Source organism: Mustelus asterias, chromosome 21 (assembly GCF_964213995.1).
Source record: "Mustelus asterias chromosome 21, sMusAst1.hap1.1, whole genome shotgun sequence".
NCBI lineage: Eukaryota > Metazoa > Chordata > Chondrichthyes > Carcharhiniformes > Triakidae > Mustelus > Mustelus asterias.
Window position 1 is genome coordinate 7,593,680 of NC_135821.1, and position 19,984 is coordinate 7,613,663.

The 19,984-nt window shown below is 46.8% G+C and overlaps 1 protein-coding gene across 1 annotated transcript in view; it reads right to left on the reverse strand.

Annotated features, from left to right (window-relative positions):
* The window catches only part of LOC144509506 (uncharacterized), a 91,426-nt gene that overhangs the window by 24,072 nt on the left and 47,370 nt on the right, over positions 1-19,984 (reverse strand). Inside the window, 1 exon segment of the mRNA XM_078238412.1 lies at positions 14,918-15,602. Within this exon segment, the coding sequence (XP_078094538.1) occupies positions 14,918-15,602 (685 nt within the window).

A 19,984-nucleotide genomic window follows, 5' to 3' on the forward strand; every position in this document is an offset into this window, starting at 1 on the left:
CAATGTGATCATTGATCAGTTAGAATCTGTTTGTAATGCTAAGTGTTTGAGAGTCAATACTTGGGAATACGCCCCCACACTGGTGCAACTAGTTTAACAACACATTGGAAATGCAGTAGCACTGACAGTGCAGCACTCCCTCAATCCTGGCACAGGAAGCATGGGCCTGGATTATATGCTCAGGAGCATGGAGCAGGATTTCAGCAACCTTCTGACTCATAGGCCACCCACTGAGTTAAAGTTCCACAGGCCACAGCCTGTACAACAATTGTGATTGCAACATCAAACAATCCTAAATCAGCTCACGTATCTCACGCGGGCCTGAGCGAGCTGGTTGGCTGTCACGGAGAAGCTTAGAAGTACCAATCGCTCTTCCAAATGTTTGGATGGAAACTCTGTCACATCCGGCCCTGAGCCGACTGCAAAGTCTTCATCCCAGTCTGTCCTGGGAATAAACTTCATGTTGTGCAGAAGCTGGAAATATTGCCCAAGATACTGAGAAGGAAACACGGACGTTGAGGTGAGACCATCGAACACCTAGCTCCAATAGAATTAAAATAACATTCAGAAATTCACAGCAAATGACTTACCAAATTAAAGAAGAGGGCCATGAACTGGAGTTGGCCTACCTCATCACAACTGTTGTCCATAAGAGAGTTATAGATCAAAGAGATCTAGGGGTACAGGTTCATAGCTCCTTGAAAGTGGAGTCACAGGTGGACAGAGTGGTGAAGAAGGCATTCAGCATGCTTAGTTTCATTGGTCAGAACATTGAAGACAGGAGTTGGGACATCTTGTTGAAGTTGTACAAGACATTGGTAAGGCCACACTTGGAATACCGTGTACAGTTCTGGTCACCCTATTATAGAAAGGATATCATCAAACTAGAAAGAGTGCAGAAAGGATTTACTAGGATGCTACCGGGACTTGATGACTTGAGTTATAAGGAGAGGCTGGATATACTGGGAATTTTTTCCCTGGAATGTAGGAGGCTGAGGGACATAGATAAGGTAGATAGTCAACATCTTTTCCCAAAAGTAGGGGAATCTAAAGCTAGAGGGCATAGATTTAAGGTGAGAGGGGAGAGATACAAAAGTGTCCAGAGGGGGAATTTTTCACTCAGACAGTGGTGAGTGTCTGGAACAAGCTGCCAGAGACAGTAGTAGAGGCGGATACAATGTTGTCTTTTAAAAAGCATTTAGACAGTTACATGGGCAAGATGGGTACAGAGGGATATGGGCCAAATATGGGCAATTGGGACTAGCTTAGTGGTAAAAAGTGGGTGGCATGGACAAGTTGGGCCAAAGAACCTGTTTCCATGCTGTAAACCTCTATGACCCAATATCAAGGAGCCCAAATCAGTAATCAGTCCCTTTCAGAGACTGGTAAACTTGCAGTGCATTTGCAGCACTTTCTATTTGTTTCTTCATTTGTTCTTGGGGCATGGGTATCTCTGGCTAGGCCAGCATTTATTACCCATCCCTAATTGCCCTTTGAGAAGGTGAGGGTGAGCTGCCTTCTTGAACCGCTGCAGTTCATGTCGGTACACCCACAGTGCTGTTAGGGAGGGGGTTCCAGGGTTTTGACCCAGCGACAGTGAAGGAACGGCTGATATATTTCCAAGTCAGGATGGTGTGTGACTTGGAGGGGAATTTGTAACTGGTGGTGGTCCTATGTGCCTGCTGCCCTTGTCCTTCTAGATGGTAGAGTTTGTGTGCTTGGGTGGCGCTGGGGCGAATTTTCCCATTCTGCCCACCACGGGAATCAAAACGGGCAAGGGGCTTAGCATGGAAAGGTCTATTGAGCTAGGACGGGATTTTCCGGTTTGGGGGCGAGTGCAGCCAGAAATTCCCACCCACTGTCTAGTTAACAAAACATAGGTGTCTTTGTTATCTAGGAAAAAAAGGGTGGCACGGTGGCACAGTGGTTAGCACTGCTGCCTCACAGTGCCAGGGACCCGGATTCCATTCCCGATTTGGGTTACTGTCTGTGCGGAGTCTGTATGTACTCCCCATGTCTGTGTGGGTTTCCTCCGGATGCTCCAGTTTCCTCCCACAGTCCAAAGATGTGCAGGTTAGGTGGATTGGCCATGCTAAATTGCCCCTTAGTGTCCAAAGATGTGCAGGTTAGATGGATTGGCTATGGTAAATTGCCCTTTAGTGTCAGGGGGACTAACAGGGTAAATGTGTGGGGTTACAGGAATAGGGTCTGGGTGGGATTGTTGTCGGTGCAGACTCGATGGGCCAAACGGCCTCCTTCTGCACTGCAGGGATTCGATGATTCAATGAAGTTGCTGTAATGCATCTTATAGATGGTGTACATGGCTGTCACTGTGCGTCGGTGGTGGTATTGGAACACACAGACACATACAAACTTCCGTGCGCACACAGGGATGCATATACATGCTCACTCACAAATATACACCAACATATGTGCACACTGCGCAAATTGCAAAAAGCATATACATTTTAAACAAGTTTCTTCATCCATAATTTTCTCCCTCAAATTGTGAGAAGAGGATCAGAATTAAAGGGCACCTTCCAGAGTTTGTCAAAATCTGCCGAAATGGGAAAGGATAAATACAATCAATGCTCTTAACGTGGGCCTCACATCCAGTAGAGGAAAGCAGATGTATCACCCCGGATCTTCACCAGCAATTGGTAGGGCGTCAGAGTTTCAAAATGCATTTTGCTCTCTGATGTTCTCACTCAGTGTGTTGTGATTTCATAATCAGATTCTAAGTCAGTTCTCATTTTTCTCCGACTCCACAAGAAAATCTCATCTTCCCTCCGCCCTTTGCAATTCAGTTTTATTTGTGTTATCAGCAAGTTGGCGGATGACACGAAGATGGCTGGACTTGCGGCTAGCGATGAACATTGTCGGGCAATACAGCAGGATATAGATAGGCTGGAAAATTGAGCGGAGAAATGGCAGATGGAATTTAATCCAGATAAATGCGAAGTGATGCATTTTGGAAGAACCAATGTAGGGGGGAGTTATACAATAAATGGCAGAGCCATCAAGAGTTTAGAAACATAGAGGGACCTAGGTGTGCAAGTCCACAAATCCTTGAAGGTGGCAGCACAGGCGGAGAAGGTGGTGAAGAAGGCATATGGTATGCTTGCCTTTATATGACGGGGTATAGAGTATAAAAGCTGGAGTCTGATGTTGCAGCTGTGTAGAACGCTGGTTAGGCCATATTTGGAGTACTGCGTCCAGTTCTGGTTGCCGCACTACCAGAAGGAGGTGGAGGCTTTGGAGAGAGTGCAGAGAATGTTTACCAGGATGTTGCCTGGTATGGAGGGTCTTAGCTATGAGGAGAGATTGGGTAAACTGGGCTTGTTCTCCCTGGAAAGATGGAGAATGAGGGGAGACCTAATAGAGGTGTACAAAATTATGAAGGGTATAGATAGGGTGAACAGTGGGAAGCTTTTTCCCAGGTCGGAGGTGACGATCACGAGCGGTCACGGGCTCAAGGTGAGAGGGGCGAGGTATAACTCAGATAATAGAGGGATGTTTTTTACACAGAGAGTTGTGGGGGCCTGGAATGCGCTGCCAAGTAGGGTGGTGGAGGCAGACACGCTGGCATCATTGAAGACTTACCTGGATAGTCACATGAGCAGTCTGGGAATGGAGGGATACAAATGAATGGTCTAGTTGGACCAATGAGTGGCACAGGCTTGGAGGGCCGAAGGGCCTGTTTCCTGTGCTGTACTGTTCTTTGTTCTTTGTTTGTTCTTTGTATTCGCTCCAAGACTCTGTGTTCAGAGTCTTCATAATCTTCAAAGGCGGAAACCCAATGAGAGGTTACTTTTTGAAGTGATTAGTCTGAGTCCAACAATGTTACAGCAACAGAATGTATATATATGTGTATATAATATATTTGATAGAAAGTTTCAGAAAAGTGGGAGACTGGGTGAGACAATTGAATTATTAACCTTTAGTCCAACTTCAAACCCAAGCTTTGGCTCTGCAGCAAGGACCTGGTTACAAGCATCCACTGTGAGATGTGTCTAAAGAGTTCCCTGCAGTTCCCAAAGGCCTGGAACAAAATGAATGCTTCCCCCAGCACTGCCCCAACCCCGCCATCTACACCCACGTTTCCAGTGATAAACAGGAATTTGATGTAGAGTTTTACATGGAGCTGGTTCAGTTAAATGACAATCACTCAAGCACAGTGTAACAAGCATTCCACAATAAACATTGACTACAACTTCAAGTCATTAGTTAACTTTCTCCACCTGTGGGGAGACTAACATGACTTTAGAAGGGCATTAGAAGAGATCTCATTGTGAGCAATGTTTCAGAGAAGTAACTCATAGTTTGATGAAACAGGGAAGCCTTTTCAATGCATTGTTCTTTGAAAAGGAACCTCGTGAATCTGACTAGGTATGTGTGAGGAACAAGCAATTCAATAAACTGGGACTCTTGTGTCTTATTTTAAATTCATTTGTGGGACATGGGTGTCGCTGGCTGGTCAGCATTTGTTGCCCATCCCTAGTTGCCCCTTGAACTGAGTGACTCGCTCGGCCTTTTCAGGGGGCAGTTGAGAGTCAACCACATTGCTGTGACTCTGGAGTCACATGTAGTCCCGACCAGGCAAGGACGGCAGATTTCCTTCCCTAAAGGACATTAGTGAACCAGATGAGTTTTTCCAACAATCGACAATGGTTTCATGGTCATCGGAAGATTGTTAATTCCAGATATTTTTTATTGAATTCAAATTCCACCATCTGCCGCGGCGGGATTCGAACCCAGGTCCCCAGAACATTAGCTGAGTTTCTGGATTAATAGTCTAGCGATAATATTACTAGCCATCACCTAATGCTTAGAAAGAGATGACAAGCAGTGTCTTACTGAGGTGTATATGACACAAAGTGAGATAGGGAGAGTAATCCCAGAGCAGTTACTCTACTACACCCCAACACGAGATCCAGAGCAGATGTTGGGAAGTGTAGCTTTCACAGTCCTGGGGGGCGGAGGGGGTGAGATAAAATGCTGGAATTGTGTCAGCAAGAAAGTCCATTTAAGTCAGTACACTGGACCCCATTAAGACTCGTGGTCAGTTTGCTCATTGCTGTTTGTGGAATCTCGCTGAGTGCAAACTGCCTGCTGTATTTCCAACATTTCCAGCATTTCCAATATTGGGGCAGCACGATGGCACAGTGGTTAGCTCTGCTCCCTTACAGCGCCAGGGACCCGGGTTCGATTCCCGGCCTTGGGTGACTGTCTGTGTGGAGTTTGCACATTCTCCCCATGTCTGTGTGGGTTTCCACCTCACTCTAATTCTGCCTCAAATTCTGCCTGAAATCTGCCTCTAATTCCCACTCACCTGAAGAAGGGGCTTAGAGCTTCGAAAGCTTGTGTGGCTTTTGCTACCAAATAAACCTGTTGGACTTTAACCTGGTGTTGTCAAACTTCTTACTGGGTTTCCACCCACAGTCCAAAGATGTGCGGGTTAGGTTGATTAGCCATGCTAAATTGTCCCTTAGTGTCTTAGGATGTGTAGGTCAGATGGATTGGCCATGCTAAATGTATGGGGTTACAGGGATAGGGCAGGTGGGGGGGGGCCTCGGTAAGATTCTCTGTTGGAGAGTCAGTGCAGACTTGGTGAGCCAAATGGCCTTTGACAAGGTCAAACTCTCAGGAGACTCTTAAATAAGTTAAGAGCCCATGGTGTTAAGGGTAAGATCCTGGAATGGATAGAGGATTGGCTGACTGGCAGAAGGCAGAAAGTGGGGATAGAGGGGTCTTTTTCAGGATGGCAGCCGGTGACTAGTGGTGTGCCTCAGGGGTCAGCGCTGCGACCACAACTTTTCACAATATACATTAACGATTTGGAAGAAGGAACTGAAGGCACTGGTGCTAAGTTTGCAGATGATACAAAGATATGTAGAGGGGCAGGTAGTATTGAGGAAGCAGGGGGGCTGCAGAAGGACTTGGACAGGTTAGGAGAGTGGGCAAAGAAGTGGCAGATGGAATAGGGTTAGGTTGATTGGCCAGGTTAAAAAATTGCCCCTTAGAGTCCTGGGATGTGTAGGTTAGAGGGATTAGTGGGTAAAATATGTGGGGGTAGGGCCTGGGTGGGATTGTGGTCGGTGCAGACTCGATGGGCCGAATGGCCTCCTTCTGCACTGTAGGGTTTCTATGATTCTTCTATGATTCTAATACAATGTAGAAAAGTGTGAGGTTATGCACTTTGGAAGAAGGAATGGAGGCATAGACTAATTTCTAAATGGGGAAATGGTTCGGAAATCAGAAGCACAAAGGAACTTGGGAGTCCTTGTTCAAGATTCCTTAAGGTTATCGTGCAGGTTCAGTCGGCAGTTAGGAAGGCAAATGCAATTATAGCATTCATGTCGAGAGGGCTGGAATACAAGAGCAGGAATGTACTTCTGAGGCTGTATAAGGCTCTGGTCAGATTCCATTTGGAGTATTGTGAGCAGTTTTGGGTCCCATATCTTAGGAAGGACGTGCTGGCCTTGGAAAGGGTCCAGAGGAGGATCACAAGAATGATCCCTGGAATGAAGAGCTTGTCATATGAGGAACAGTTAAGGACTCTGGGTCTGTACGCGTTGGAGTTCAGAAGGATGAGGGGGGGATCTTATTGAAACTTACAGGATACTGCAAGGCCTGGATAGAGTGGACGTGCAGAGGATGTTTCCACCAGTAGGAAAAACTAGAGGGCACAACCTCAGGCTAAAGGGACGATCCTTTAAAACAGAGATGAGGAGGAATTTCTTCAAATGAGAGTGGTGAATCTGTGGAACTCTCTTTGCCGCAGAAGGCTGTGGAGGCCAGGTTATTGAGTGTCTTTAAGACAGAGGTAGATAGGGTTTTGATTAATAAGAGGATCGGGGGTTATGGGGAAAAGGCAGGAGAATGGGGATGAGAAAAATATCAGCCATGATTAAATGGCGGAGCAAATTCGATGGGCCGAGTGGCCTAATTCTGCTCCTATGTCTTATAGAAGAACATAGAACATAGAACATAACAGCGCAGAACAGGCCCTTCGGCCCACGATGTTGCACCGACCAGTTAAAAAAAAAAAAACTGTGACCCTCCAACCTAAACCAATTTCTTTTCGTCCATGAACCTATCTACGGATCTCTTAAACGCCCCCAAACTAGGCGCATTTACTACTAATGCTGGCAGGGCATTCCAATCCCTCACCACCCTCTGGGTAAAGAACCTACCCCTGACATCGGTTCTATAACTACCCCCCCTTAATTTAAAGCCATGCCCCCTCGTGCTGGATTTCTCCATCAGAGGAAAAAGGCTATCACTATCCACCCTATCTAAACCTCTAATCATCTTATATGTTTCAATAAGATCCCCTCTTAGCCGCCGCCTTTCCAGCGAAAACAATCCCAAATCCCTCAGCCTCTCCTCATAGGATCTCCCCTCCATACCAGGCAACATCCTGGTAAACCTCCTCTGCACCCTCTCCAAAGCCTCCACATCCTTCCTGTAATGTGGGGACCAGAACTGCACACAGTACTCCAAGTGCGGCCGCACCAGAGTTGTGTACAGTTGCAACATAACGCTACGACTCCTAAATTCAATCCCCCTACCAATAAACGCCAAGACACCATAAGCCTTCTTAACAACCTTATCTACTTGATTCCCAACTTTCAGGGATCTATGCACACATACACCTAGATCCCTCTGCTCCTCCACACTATTCAAAGTCCTCCCGTTAGCCCTATATTCAACACATCTGTTATTCCTACCAAAGTGAATTACCTCACACTTCTCCGCATTAAACTCCATCCGCCACCTCTCGGCCCAACTTTGCAACCTGTCTAAGTCTTCCTGCAAACTACGACACCCTTCCTCACTGTCTACCACACCACCGACTTTGGTGTCATCAGCAAATTTGCTAATCCACCCAACTATACCCTCATCCAGATCATTAATAAATATTACAAACAGCAGTGGCCCCAAAACAGATCCCTGAGGTACACCACTTGTAACCGCACTCCATGATGAATATTTACTATCAACCACCACCCTCTGTTTCCTATCCGCTAGCCAATTCCTGATCCAATTTCCTAGATCACCCCCAATCCCATACATCTGCATTTTCTGCAGAAGCCTACCATGGTGAACCTTATCAAACGCCTTACTAAAATCCATATATACCACGTCCACTGCCTTGCCCCCATCCACCTCCTTGGTCACTTTCTCAAAAAACTCAATAAGGTTAGTAAGGCACGACCTACCTGCCACAAAACCATGCTGACTATCACCTATCAATTCATTACTCTCCAAATAACTATAAATCCTATCCCTTATAATTTTTTCCAACATCTTGCCGACAACAGAAGTGAGACTCACCGGTCTATAATTCCCGGGGAAGTCTCTGTTCCCCTTCTTAAACAATGGGACAACATTCGCTAACCTCCAATCTTCTGGTACTATACCAGAGGCCAACGACGACCTGAAGATCAGAGCCAGAGGCTCTGCAATCACTTCTCTTGCCTCCCAGAGAATCCTTGGATAAATCCCATCCGGACCAGGGGATTTATCTATTTTCAGACCCTCCAGAATATCCTGCACATCCTCCTTATCAACTGTAATACTGTCTATTCTACTCCCTTGCAACCCAGTGTCCTCCTCAGCTATATTCATGTCCCCTTGCGTGAACACCGAAGAGAAATATTGGTTCAATGCTTCACCAATCTCCTCCGGTTCCACACATAACTTCCCTCTGCCATCTATAACTGGCCCTAAACTTGCCCTAACCAACCTTCTGTTCTTGACATACCTATAGAACGCCTTAGGATTCTCTTTAACCCTATCCGCCAAAGTCTTCTCATGTCCCCTTTTAGCCCTTCTAAGCTCGCTCTTCAACTCCCTCTTAGCCAATCTAAAGCTTTCTAGTGCACTACCCGAGTGCTCACGTCTCATCCGAACATAAGCCTCCTTTTTCTTTTTAACCAACAAAGAAACTTTTTTGGTGCACCACGGTTCCCTAGCCCTACCAATTCCTCCTTGCCTGACAGGGACATACCTATCACAGACTCGCAGTAGCTGCTCCTTGAAAAAACTCCACATGTCAGACGTTCCCAGTCCCTGTAATCTCCTAGTCCAACCTATGTTTCCTAATTCTCTCCTAATAGCCTCATAATTACCCTTCCCCCAGCTAAAACCATTGGCCCGAGGTTCATGCCTATCCCTTTCCATCACTAAGGTGAACGTAACCGAATTGTGGTCACTATCACCAAAATGCACACCAACTTCCAAGTCTAGCACCTGGTCTGGCTCATTTCCCAGCACCAGATCCAATATAGCCTCACCTCTAGTTGGCCTGTCTACATACTGAGTCAAAAAACCTTCCTGCACGCTTTGAACAAAAACTGACCCCTCTAACGAGCTAGAGCTATAACAATTCCAGTCAATATTAGTCAAGTTAAAATCCCCCATAACAATTGCCCTATTACTTTCACTCCTAAGCAGGATTGACTCCGCAATCCTTTCCTCAACCTCTCTAGAACTTTTAGGAGGTCTATAAAAGACTCCCAACAGGGTGACCTCTCCTCTCCTATTTCTAATCTCCGCCCATACTACCTCAACAGATAAGTCCTCATCAAACCTCCTCTCTGACACTGTGATACAATCTCTGACCAATAATGCTACCCCTCCCCCTCTTCTACCTCCTTCCCTACTTCGACTAAAACATTTGAACCCCGGGACCTGCAGCATCCATTCCTGCCCCTGCTCTATCCATGTCTCTGAAATAGCCACAACATCGAAGTCCCAGGTACTGATCCACGCTGCAAGTTCACCCACTTTATTGCGAATACTCCTGGCATTGAAGTATACACATTTCAAACCCTGCTCCACCCCACCTCTGCAATGCCGTGCATTGCAGTCCCCATCCATGCATCCCTCACCTTCAGCCCCACTACTCAGGATCCCTCCCCCCCCCCGAATCAGTTTAAACCTCCCTGCATGGCCTTAGCAAATTTACCCCCCAGGATATTGGTCCCCTTCTGATTAAGGTGTAGACCATCCTTCTCATAGAGGTCACACCTTCCCCAGTACGAGCCCCAATTGCTTAAGTACCTGAACCCCTCCCTCCTGCACCATCCCCTCAGCCATGAATTCAAACCTTCCCTCTCCCTATTCCTCTCTAAACTATCCCGTGGTACAGGCAAGAGTCCAGAGATAACCACTCTGTCAGTCTTGGCCTTTAGTTTCCACCCCAACTCCATAAATCCCTGCCTAATATCCCCTTCCCCTATCCTCCCTATGTCGTGTGTCCCCACATGTACAATAACTTGTGGTTTATCTCCCTCCCCCCTAAGAGTCCTGAATACCCTGTCAGACACATCCCGGACCCCAGCCCCTGGTAGGCAACACACCAACCCTGAGTCCCTACCTTTAGTTCCGACCCTCCTATCTGTCCCCTTAATTGTGGAGTCCCCAATCACAAGGCCCAGTCTTTTACAGCCCCTAACCACCTGAGCTTTCTCACTCGGCTCACCCCCAGAGATCTGCTCTCTATGCTCAGTTGATTCCTCCTCAACTGTAGCCTCCAGCACCGAAAACCTATTATGGAGGGGAACCGCCCCAGGGGATTGTCTTCCCGATTGCTTCTTACCCCTCCTCCTGGCATTGACCCAAGCCTCATTTCTAGGAGTTACTATTTCTCTATAACTCCTATCAACTTCCACCTCCGCCTCCCGAATTATGCGGAGTTCCTCTACCTCCCCCTCCAGCTCCTTTACACGCTCCTCCAGAAGCTGCAATCTAATGCACTTCTTACAACTAAAATCTCCTGAAACACTACTGGATTTCCTCACCACATACATCCCACAGGAGATGCAGCATACTGCAAAGCACTTTAAGATATTTTGAGGTTCTGAAAGGTGGTTTAGACGTGCAGGTCCCTTTTATAACAAATACGCATAGTTTGATGAAACAGGAAAGCCTTTTCAATGCATTGTTCTTTGAAAAGGAACGTCATGAAACCGATTAGGTGTCAGAGGGAAATGGGAGGAGCAAGCAATTCAATAACTATTGACTTATGAATCAAATCAGACGGAAAAAACTAGAAGAACATAGGGAAACTATCTGAGTGTGGGCCATATATAACATGGTTTCATTCTCATAACAAGTATTTATTACACATATCCGCCAGTGGATTATAAATCCTCTGTTAACTATGGTTAAACACCAATCAGCCCGTCAATGATGTGCCCACATCACTTTGCCTTGAGTTTACATTTGAAAGTAAAGCTGCAATATCAAAACACCATTCGGTAACCTGGTGAACTGCTGGTGGTTAATGGGGTCTGTCTGGTCAACATTAATTACATTTTATATGAACATTTCAGATTCTATCTAAACGCTAAAGTAGTTTTTTTGTTGCCAACAGTGAATATGACAATTTGTGTGGGTGAGGCAGTGTGTTATAAATCAATAATATTCTAATCCATCCACAAATCTCGATTTGTAATTTTATAAAGTAAACACAGATATTCCTCTGTGCCCCTCCATGAATATTTACTGATTTACATTCCACTCTGGTGCTTTTATTGTTTCTTACTGGAAGAATCCTCATGGTTTGAAATATTCCATAAATATAGCTCTGACTTCCATACACGACAACTATTCTCATAGCCTATCTCCACCCTGCCCCAACCCATCTGCTGCTGAACCCCCGGAGCCATGCAACAGAAACAGGAAATGTTGGAAAATCTCAGCAAGCCTGACAGCATCTGTGGAGAGAGAGCAGAGCCAACGCTTTGAGTCTGGATGACCCTGCGTCAGAGCCTCAACTCCAACCATGCTCTTGTCATGGCAGCACGGTGGCACAGCACTGCGGCCTCACAGCGCCAGGGACCCGGGTTTGATTCCTGGCTTGGGTCACTGTCTGTGTGGAGGTCTGCGTGTTCTCCCCGTGTCTGTGTGAGTTTCCTCCGGGTGCCCCAGTTTCCTCCCACAATCCAAAAGGTATGCTGGTTAGGTACATTGGCCATGCTAAGTTCTCCCTCAGTGTACCCGAACAGGAGTGTGTCGACTAGGGGATTTTCACAGTAACTTTATTGTAGTGCCTACTTGTGACACGAATAAATAGACTTAAACTGTTAACTCCAGACTCAACTATTCAAATGCTTTTCTGATTAACCATTCATTTCCCATCCTCTATAAACTTGAGTTTCATTCGAAACTCCTGCGCTTGCTGATCTATGGTAAGAAGTCTCACAACACCAGGTTAAAGTCCAACAGGTTTATTTGGTTGCACGAGCTTTCGGAGCGCTGCTCCTTCATCAGGTGACTCACCTGAAGAAGGAGTGACACTCCGAAACCTTGTGCTACCAAATAAACCTGTTGGACTTTAACCTGGTGTTGCGAGACTTCTTACTGTGCTTATCCGAGTCCAATGCCGGCATCTCCACATCCTTGCTGATCTATAGCAGCCCCCAGTATACAGATCCCTGAATTTTGAAAACTATTACCCTGGCATTCAAATTGCTCCATCTTTCTCACCTCTCCCAGTGCCTGTAATCTTCCGCAGTCCGACAGCCCTTCAAAATCTCTGTGTACCTCCATTTGTGGCATCTTATGCACATTCCTTTCAACCCTTCATTGGTGGCTCTGTCTTCAGCCAGCTCGACCCTAAGCTCTAGAAATCCCTCCCTAAATCCATTCTACCTCTCTACTGCTCCTGCCTGCTTAAGACCTACATCTTTTGACCAAATATCCAAATATCTCCTCCTTTGACTCAGTATCATTTTTTTATCGGAAGCATTTTGGGATATACTACTACAGTAATTTTTTTAATTCATTTGTGGGATATGGGCGTCATTGGCTGGCCAGCATTTATTGCCCATCCCTAGTTGCCCAAAGGCAGTTGAGAGTCAACCACATTGCTCTGGCTCTGGAGTCACATGTAGGCCAGACTAGGTAAAGACGGCAGATTTCCTTCCCTAAAGGACATTAGTGAACCAGATGGGTTTTTCCGACAATCGACAATGGTTTCATGATCATCAGTAGATTCTTAATTCCAGATTTTTTTAATTGAATTCAAATTTCACCATCTGCTGCGGTGGGATTCGAACCCGGGTCCCCAGAACATTAGCTGAGTTTCTGGATTAATAGTCTAGCGATAATACTACCATGCCATCACCTCCCCAACTGGTAATGGTGCTATAGAAATGAAAAAGGTTTTTGTACGAATAACAGAGCGACTCATGGAACCTGAGGAATCCTGGCACCAAAAGAGTTTGTTTTCATTCACAGGTGAAAGATTATTCCCCAGCATCAGTAAGGCAAACAAAATGCTATTACTTTGAGATATCATTTCATTTGCACCGAGCTTTCCAGTGTGCAATAAATTGCTTCACAAGTTGGACTGTCGCAACTGGAAATGTAAAACATATTTCACACAATGCACCGATTCTGTTTAGCATGCTGACTGTGTTTCCGAGGATTAGGAAATATCGCTGCAGTTTCTTAATTAGAAGCAATCCTCCCTTCTTGTCCAGAAAGCAACAACCAAATCTGGGAGTTCAGAAACATGACTGTTGATAGTTGTCATGGAACAGCTATTACTACAAATGATTGTCAAAGATCATTGCAGCAGAGAGGGCGAGGAACATTCTAGTCATAGAATCATAGAATCCCTGCAGTGCAGAAGGAGGCCATTCAGCCCATCAAATCTGCACCAACTCTCTGACAGAGTATCTTAACCAGCCCTCTCCTTTGCCCTATCCCCATAACCCCACGCATTTTCCATGGCCAATCCACCTAACCTACACATCTTTGGACACTAAGGGGCAATTTAGCATGGCTAATCCACCTAACCTACATCATCTAGGGACACTAAGGGGTCTTGGGACTCGAAGGGGCAATTCCAGTCCACCTAACCTGCACATCTTTGGACTGTGGAAGGAAACCCACGCAGACTTGGGGAGGACATGCAAACTCCAGACAGACAGTCACCCAAGGCCAGAATCGAACCTGGGTCCCTGGCACTGTGAGGCAGCAGTGCTAACCACTGTGCCACCGTGCTGCCTCCCGTCCTCACACATATACATCAAGTGGAGGCCACAGGATAATGGCAGTGAGAAAGAGTATGTGGCAATGGGTCTACGTAGCTGTCTGACAGAGCTAGAACAGGCACGGTGGGCCAAGTGGCTATTGCTGTGCTGTCAAGCTCTAAGATTGGCAGCGGAGCCCTTCCTAGATTTCCCTTCCTAGGCCTGGGTGTTAGGGACAATGTCTAGGCGTGAATGCAGCCGGACAAAGCCCTGAGATCAAGCCCCAGGCCTCACTGTGTGTTTTTATTGTGTCTTTGTTAAGCTGAAAAGCAGATAACCATTAAAATCAGGAGCATTCAGCTGCCAGGGGCTCTGTCTGGAGTGGGGCGGGGGTGTGGGAGTGGGGGTGGGGGGGGGGGGGGGGGGTCAGAATGGAACAGATGCCTCGGGGAACAGACAGTGTGAAGGGGGACACACAGGCAGCAAAGGCGGAGGTGGGTTGTCAATGTGAAATACCCAGTGGATTTCAGTGCTGCCCTTTTGCCCCCTCCCTCTTACCCTTTCAAACCACTAAAGTGCTAGTGACGGTTTAATCTTTGTCACAAAGCTGAGGGAATTAACCGGGAAAATAGGGCCCCTAGCGCCTTGGCAGCCTCGGCCCAGGTCCGATCCAACAGGTCCCTCATCCATTTCCACAACTTGGAGGGCAGGGATGTTGCGAGAACAATCTAGAATCTAAAATCCAGAGCCTTGAACTTGTCACATCTCTGCAATAAATCACCCTGCCCTTTGTGAAAATACTGCTTGTTAGGACATTGACAAATGGGATGCAACCTGCCAGCCCAGTGACAAACTGTTGCAAGGGCGGGCGGGGTGGCGGGGGGGGGGGGGGGGGGGTGGATTCAGGAGAAGATATAATTTACCTCCAGGTTCTCAATGCTGTTCTTTAAGGAGTGGATAGTGTTCTCCAGCTGTAGCACCGTCTGCTCAGATTCTTCACTCCCCTCTTCCAGGCTGTTTCTCCCAACGTCCCAGGCATATTCCTCGGGGTTGTTTTGGAAGGAGCCCAGCTCTTGCCCGTTCTCACAGCGGCTGAGTTTGCCGGTGAGCTCCCTGATGGTCTCCTGGTCGCTGAGGATCTGCTCCTCTTGTTCAATGACCATCTGGCGGAGGTGCTCTGCCGTGCTCCTGAGCAGCAGGAGGTCTTCTCGGATGGACGGGGACGGGCAGTCCTGCGCTAAGGGCAGGCAGAGGAAGCGGCTGGTGGTGCCAATGTCTGAGTCCGAGCCCAGGACGGACCCTTGGCCAAGCTGGGAGCCCACCGAGCCTTTGCCAGCCTCAGGCTGGAAGGCGATGGCCGCAGTTGGGCGAGTGCTGTGGCTCTCCGCTCCTTCAGCACCGTGGACAGCTCCAGCGCCGCCTTCAGCACCATACAAAGCGCCCTTTGCATCTTCAGCACCTGGGACAGCTCCCGGGGAACCCAGGCCGATGCTTGCAATGATGCAAATGATTGCACCCAGGATGGCAAGCATCCCTGCCCCCAGCAAGATGGTTAGATACTTCAGGGTGACGGAGTTTCTCAAACACAGCCAGAGAAAGAAGCAGTCACTAAAACAAGGCAAAAAAGCCGCAGCTGCAGGGAAGCTCTGAGGCACAGATGAAATACTGACAGAAAGAAGGGAATAGACTGGCAATCCCTGGGAATCTGGTGTCAATCACAGCCCACGTAGACGTCATTGATTCCCAGAAGAGCGTCCCACATTCTTAAAAGGGAATTTTAAAAATGTCTTAAAAGGGCATCACTCTTCATCTGATTATGTGAAGAATGTGCGATAGAGTTTCAGCCATTGGATTTGAAGTGAATTGAAGCAATTTTGAACAATCACACTAATCATTAAATCATAGAATTCCTACAGTACAGAAGTACCAACAACAATCCCACTTAGGCCCTATCCCCATAACCCCACGCGTTTACCCTGCGAATCCCCCTGACACTAAGGGGCAATTTAGCATGGCCAATCCACCTAACCTGCACATCTTTGGACTGTTGGAGGAAACTGGAGCACCCGGAGGAAACCCACACAGACACAGGGAGAACATGCAAACTCAATACAGACAGTTACTCAAGGCCTGAATTGAACCCGGGTCCCTATCGCTCTGAGGGAGCAGTGCTAACCACCGTGCCACCGTGCTGCCCTGATCTCCAAGAACGTTTAAAGTGTCTTAAATACATCAGAGAGAAAGGAATAAAATGATTTATTGATTGGGTAAGATGAGGAGCAAAAGCCTAACACAGATCAGATGGGCTGAATGGCCTGTTTGTGTACTGTAAATTCTATGTAATTCTATGATGGTAACTACTGTTTCTCTCGTTTACTGCATAACAGAGAGGTGAAGGCCTAGTGGTATTATCGCTCGACTATTAATCCAGAAACTCAGCTAATGTTTCGGGGGGACCCGGGTTCGAATTTGAATTCAACATTAAAAAAATCTCGAATTAAGAATCTACTGATGACTGTGAAATCATTGTCGATTGTTGGAAAAACCCATCTGGTTCACCAATGTCCCTTTAGGGAAAGAAATCTGCCGTCCTTACCCAGTCTGGCCTATATGTGACTCCAGAGCCACAGCAATGTGGTTGACTCTCAACTGCCCTCAGGCAACTAGGGATGGGCAAAAAATGCTGGCCAGCCAGCGATGCCCATGTCCCACAAATGAATAAAAAAAACTCCAAGATTCCATACAGCGGAGAACGAATTGGCTTTATCTGCTTTTAAAAACACAGTTTCCGATTAGGGAAAAGTCAACTGGATTCACCCCCGGCTCCACCATCCTAGGGGGGTTTATAAAGAATAATGTTTTTCCAAACTGTAAGAAGCACAGATTCTAATTTTGTTTATTGCTACTTTAATATTTATGAGTGGGCACAGCCTCTTATTGATCATTCAAAGAGGAAGATTAAAAAATGGATGCTAAAAAGAACTCCCAATAAATAACACAGGGAGAGACTATTATTAAAGTGCACTCAGCTCAGTTTGTTATTTGAGATCTGTGATGTGTAAAGTTGCGGGGAGGGAGGGGATCGCTGAGAATGGTGCAGGGGGGTGACAGAGGAGGTGGGGGTGAAGTCGTGCCCCTGCCATAATTTGCAGCACCCCCCACCCCCTCCCTCTAGCCCCTGGGGGGGGGGGGGGGCGGGATTCTGTGACCACACCCTATGCCCATCCTCTCAATCACCAACTGGCACCAAACAGAATGAAAAGCAGCAATTAAGAAATGTATAATGAGTGGGGGGCGGGGGGTGGGGGTGTGGGGTGGCTGCTGAAGGATTTCTGGGAGTGTTTTGAGGTCAGGAAGGATGTAGCGGGAGGGAGACAAGTTTGGAAAATATTCCTCCTCATACTGTAATCTCCGCAGTGGATCATCCCTCCAATCAGAGTGCCCAAATCTGTGTGTCAGCAACTTGGGATAACTACATTCACTCAAGGAAAAATTGGGTCATTATAATTTGCCTGTGTCTGCTGAGATTGCAAGAAGAAAAAACCACACGTTTATGATTCAGTGTCCATCAATGGAAGATATATATGTGTGGGTATCTGTATGCATGTATATGTGGGTGTGTATGTAGATGTATGTGAGTATATGGGTGTGTATATGGGTGCGGGAGTATGTGGGTGCGTGTGTGTGTGAGTAAGTGGATATGTGGGTATATGGGTGTGTTTATCAGTGTATATATGGGTGTGGGAGTATATGGGTGCGTGTGGTATGTATGTGGGTGTGTGTCTGTATATGGGTGTGTTTTATCAGTGTGTAAATGGGTGTGAGTGTGTGCATGTGGGTGCGTGTGTGGGTGCAGGTGTGTTTGTATTTGAGTGTGTGCGTGCGGGTGTGTATGTGGGGCTGTATGTGTGTGTGTGCGTGCACATGTGGGTGAGCGTATGTCCATGCAAATTTTCAAGCAAGTGTATATGATCACAAGTTTGTGTGCATGTATGTGTGTGGTCTCTGTATATGTGTTTGTGTGTGAACATGTAAGAGAATGAATGCATGACTGTGTATGTATGTTTGTGAGTGCATGACTGTGGATATATGTACATACATGTCCATGTTCATATGTCTGCACTTGGCTGTGTTTACATGTATGGGCATGTAGGGGAAAGTTTGGGTGAGGGCAGAAATAAGCTTACTTGTGATGCCTTCCAGAGTTGAATATTCCGCTGAAAAAATCTTTCACATGAAAGGATGGGTGAGCAGTACCCTGTGGAACTGCCTGTGTTCAGGAGGTGAGTGGATAAAGGGAGGGGAAATTGCAAATGATGTCTTTGTTAGAGAGCGAGGATTCCATTCTTCCAAGCTCTCATCCATCAGCGCCCATCATCTTTACAATAAGCTGCACAATGAGTCAGCAGCTCCAGGAACAGTGACCTTTCTCAGGCAGCGATGTCACGACGGAGGGTTCAGGTCACTCCTTTAATATCACTCAGCAACCTTTCTATATATTTGTACGTGACAGCACAGCCGTATAAATTCATTCAGTCTGATTGTACTCCACAGTACAAGCTCTCCTACATAACCAGCGCTGGGCAGCGTCTCCCCTGAGCAATGAAAGCTGATCACTCGGGAAAACAAGTAAACAGGTCGATGCATTTTGCTGAACTGCATCACTCAAATCACTCAACAGATACATCAGAATGCCACAGTTAATCACCTTGCTGGCATTAGCAACAGATCAGGACTCTTCCAACATATTTTTTCAGAGTTTTCCCAACATTCCTCCCTCAACCCACTCCATCAATTGGAATTGCATTTCAGGGATTTCGTTTTGCACAACACCACATTCCAACGCCTCTACTTTCTCAGAAGACTAAGGAAATTTGGCATGTCAGCTACGACTCTCTCCAACTTTTACAGATGCACCAGAGAAAGCATTCTTTCTGGTTGTATCACAGCTTGGTATGGCTCCTGCTCTGCCCAAGACCACAAGGAACTACAAAAGGTCGTGAACGAAGCCCAATCCCATCACGCAAACCAGCCTCCCATCCATTGACTCTGTCTACAATTCCCGCTGCCTCGGCAAAGCAGCCGGCATAATTAAGGACCCCACGCACCCCGGACATTCTCTTTTCCACCTTCTTCCGTCGAGAAAAAGATACAAAAGTCTGAGGTCACGTACCAACCGACTCAAGAACAGCTTCTTCCCTGCTGCTGTCTGATTTTTGAATGGACTTACCTCGCATTAAGTTGATCTTTCTCTACACCCTCGCTATGACTGTAACACTACATTCTGTATAGCGCACAAGAAACAATACTTTCCACTGTATGTTAATACATGTGACAATAATAAATCAAATCAAATCAAATCAAATTCCTTGGTGCCATTGGTATCTAGAAATATATCGACCCCTGCTTTGAACGTACTCAATAACTCATCCTCTGCAGTCCTCTGAGATCAAGAATTCCAAAGAATTACCACCCTCTGACTGAAGAAATTTCTTCTTAATACCTCAATACTACATGGCCTACCTGGGTAGTTTGCTGCGGACAATCGATGAAGCTGAACATCTCGCCAAGGCCATCCCCACACCCCCACTTCTTGCCTTCAAACAGCCGCACAACCTCAAACAGACCATTGTCCGCAGCAAACTACCCAGCCTTCAGGAGAACAGTGACCACGACACCTCACAACCCTGCCACAGCAACCTCTGCAAGACATGCCGGATCATTGACATGGATGCCATCATCTCACGTAAGAACACCATCCACCAGGTACACGGTACATACACTTGCAACTCGGCCAACATTGTCTACCTGATACGCTGCAGGAAAGGATGTCCGGAGGCCTGGTACATTGGGGAAACCATGCAGACGCTACGACAACAGATGAATGAACACCGCTCGACAATCGCCAGGCAAGACTGTTCTCTTCCTGTTGGGGAGCACTTCAGCGGTCACGGGCATTCAGCCTCTGATCTTCGGGTAAACGTTCTCCA